This window comes from Oculina patagonica, chromosome 4 (assembly GCF_052425735.1).
Source record: "Oculina patagonica isolate OP01 chromosome 4, crgOcupat, whole genome shotgun sequence".
NCBI lineage: Eukaryota > Metazoa > Cnidaria > Anthozoa > Scleractinia > Oculinidae > Oculina > Oculina patagonica.
In genome coordinates, this window is record NC_135761.1 from 1,366,443 (window position 1) to 1,369,913 (window position 3,471).

The window sequence follows — 3,471 nt, forward strand, 5'->3', positions numbered from 1 at the left end:
TTGCATCTGATACTGAGCGACACATTAATTCATAGCCATTGGCAAAACCAGAAGAAACCAGAATTTTCGACATAAACGTGTCATGTGGATTTATTTCTCTTTCATTTCGGTTCTACAATAAGATTATCACGGATTAAAGTTTTCTTTACAAAGCGTTTTATTTGTCAAGTACAAAGTTCAATTTGCAAAATTATGCACAAAGAAAAAAGTCACGCAAGGTAGTTTGGGTCACGCGATGGTTGGTAAACTTATAAACCTTGCCATCAAAGGCCATTAGTTATTGTTCAGAATTATTTTTATTTTTGAGACGAAACACAAGACTTGCCTAGGTCAAGAAAACAAGAAATTGGCAATACGTATAGATTTCGCTATTTATAGCTTAGTTCTTTGTCGACCGAATAGTATTATTCACTAATTAAGAATATAGCATTTGTATCAAAGATTGTATATTCATTTACAGTAAAGAGTCGATATTTTATCCAGTAAAAGATGTGTAAGAGCGGGAGTCTCGCTTAGTCGATCATGAATCGTTGTGGACATCTTATTGACTGTTTTAGAAAGAGGGCCTAGAAAGGCTCATTGTAGTCTTAATGTTTCGTTCTTCCCCTTTATACACTCGTGTGTCACTGCATTACAACCTTCTGTTTATTTTTGTTGCTCTTGTTTAATTGACTGTTGGACAAGCAAGAAATGATGTAGCGATGTCTCTCATTCCCTCTCCCGCACATTCTCTTCGAACTTCTCGGAAACCAGAACCCCTCACTTCAACACACCAATGCATACCGAGTAGTTTTTCAGGAGGTTATTGTCCCAGTAAACGTGTTGTTTCACACTGTAGCGAAGGGCGAACTCTACCTTGCTCGTTTCTTGCAAGATTGCGGGTCGGGGAATGCGAAAAAAGAAAGTGTCCATTGTTCCATCTCTTGAAGTCGAAAGGTGTTCGGCAGGCTCTTCATGAAACGTTTTCCATCCATCCCCTGTGTAACGTACCGTAACCTCTTTCTTGTAAGCGATATTTAATACTCGTACAAATCCAACGATAGCTTTATCACAAACAACGCTTTCCAGACAAATGTACTGTCGCGTGACTCTTTCAAGGAAATCGTCTTTGCTCCTTGGTTGTTCAAACGAGCAGGTCAGGTAGCGCCGCTGGGATGCGATCGGCTTTACTGGTGCCTTGCGTTTTCGTGATAAACATGTGTCTCGCAAGCTGTTCCTCGGAGCGATTTCTATCACAGACACCAGGGAAAAGCCCAATAAATCGGCAAACGTAACCCTTTTCTTCTGTCCCATCGAAAAGCCCATGAAATGTAACGAAAAGGACTTTTAGAGAGAATAGAATTCAGCCCAAGCGCAAAAGCTTCCCTTTGAAAGCGTTGAGTAAACAACACTGATGTTGCTTTCAATCAAACATGTAAGCAGGTGTGGACTGCTGACTAACTGCACGTGAGCACGACATCTCGCGCACGTGCACAAACTCATCCATATATTTGTATGTATATCGGCAAACGTAACTTTTTATTTTGTCCCATCGAATTTCCCATAAAATTTCGCAACAAGAGCTTCTAGCAGAATATAATTGGCATCGACAGCGCTGGGAAAACAACAATGATGCTGCTTTCAATGGAACGTGCAAACATGCACGTCTTAATTAGTCGCGTGAGCACAGAGACGAGCGCACGTGCACAAATGTTAAAAATAGATCAGTGGAATTAAATTAAAAACTTGAAATATTTGTCTCATAAAAAGGGGTGGGATACAGTTACCAAGAACGTTGGCGCCAGCCCGGACACACTCACGACAATTTATGCTGTGTGTTTGAAAGGGACTGTGTCACGGATGAGTTAAGTCTAATAGTCCAATAACTCGCAATAAAACTTAATAAAGAAATTACTTCAAACAAATATGTCTCCGGGGCGCTTCAAACAAACTTGAAAACTGTTTGGCCTAACAGTTTTTCAAAAACCCATATCGCAATCGTTTCTAAGTCTTCGAATTTTGTCCATCTGTACTGATCTTCCTTTGTATTTAATTTGCTGTGTCATTGAAATTTTCATTCCCTGTTTCAAGTGTGTTGTTTTAGATTTTTAGATTTTACTCAATTTGGTGGACATTTTCTTGTCTAAATTTGCAAACACGTGACACAGATCTTTTACTATCCATTCTTTTTGAGAAGGAGTCCTGAATTGAAATATCCCTATAAGCACTGAGAAGTTGGGAGTGATACATCTTTTGAACTCACAACCAACACGAACTAAGAGAAAACTACAAGAAAATTATCACACTTGTCGCCTAACAAACCTAAAAGAAAAAACGAAAGTAAGTGTTCCCTATTGAATTGCACAATTCACGACCGGGCCAAGATATCAATGCTCACAAAAACAACGCAGAAAGTTAAGGTCTCAAAACAAGCCATTGTGTGGACAAAGCGCACATATCGAAGTACTGCAAAACAAAAGGGCGTGAGGTGGTGTGTTTTCGAAAAAACAAAATATACAATAAAGAACAGACTGAAATGTGCGGCGTTGTCATGCCAGCCGTAAAGGATGTCGCGTTCGGAGAGGGTAATTGTCTTTTGTTGTTTTTCAGTCAACCATTTTTGAAATGCAGTCCAGAAATTGGAAATTATAGGACATCAGTAGAGTAGATGAGGCAATGTTTGCGGCTGCGTTGTACATAAATGACAAGTTTCAGAGTCGCATAAATTCATGTGGAAAAGCGAAAACTTGATAGAAAGTATATTATGGATAGTTTTATGTTGAAAGATTTTTTTCGTTTTACAAAATATCACCAACATGTCCATAAAGTGCATATGTACGATGTTGAATGACATCCAGACACGAAGAATGATCTTCTTTGACAACAACAACAACAACTTTATTAGCACCTTTTCTTTCAATTAAAATTAGCAAAACAATAAATAAAATAAATAGAGTAAAGTGCATGGCTGCCCAGAATAACCACGATTGGCTAACAAGATTGGGCAGCCATACTTAGTTTTTATTACAATAATTTATAAAAAGGTTAGGTATATTTAATATTTACATAGCAAACTATACAACACACAAACACACAAAAACAAAACTAAGTAGGCTTAAGAAAAAAAAATTAATGGAAAAAAAAAGATGGAAAATGACGTATTATAGTTATAAATATAAAAGGTTCAGTTAATAGCTTGTGATAATGCTTAATTTATATTTTTTCTTAAATTTTTTAAGTGACAGAAGCTTAATGTCATCACTGATAGCATTCCAGATTTTAGCGCCCTGATATCTAATATTAAAGATTCCATAATTTGTTCTGGTTTTGGGTAAAGCATAAGTCATGAGAAGTCTTTATGAAGTATCGCTGCTTACCAGGGCTCGGTTGTTCAAGTTACAGTTTTGTTTTGACTTTTTTTTATCTCAAACCCTACAAAACAATAGCATGAAAAACACCCTTTAAGCTAATACAATAGAAATCGAAACCTTT

The 3,471-nt window shown here is 37.2% G+C and overlaps 1 protein-coding gene across 1 annotated transcript; it reads right to left on the minus strand.

Annotated features, from left to right (window-relative positions):
- Positions 1–72: 72 nt before the first annotated feature.
- LOC144652058 (protein phosphatase 1 regulatory subunit 3D-like) lies at positions 73–1,430 on the minus strand. Its single transcript, XM_078512097.1, has one exon. The coding sequence runs from the start codon at positions 1,303–1,305 to the stop codon at positions 760–762; it is 546 nt and encodes a 181-aa protein (XP_078368223.1). The 5' UTR covers positions 1,306–1,430; the 3' UTR covers positions 73–759.
- Positions 1,431–3,471: the final 2,041 nt, after the last annotated feature.

Excerpts from the sequence above, each read along its gene's own strand:
- LOC144652058 (XM_078512097.1), bottom strand. The coding sequence starts at position 1,305 with ATGGGCTTTTCGATGGGACAGAAGAAAAGGGTTACGTTTGCCGATTTA.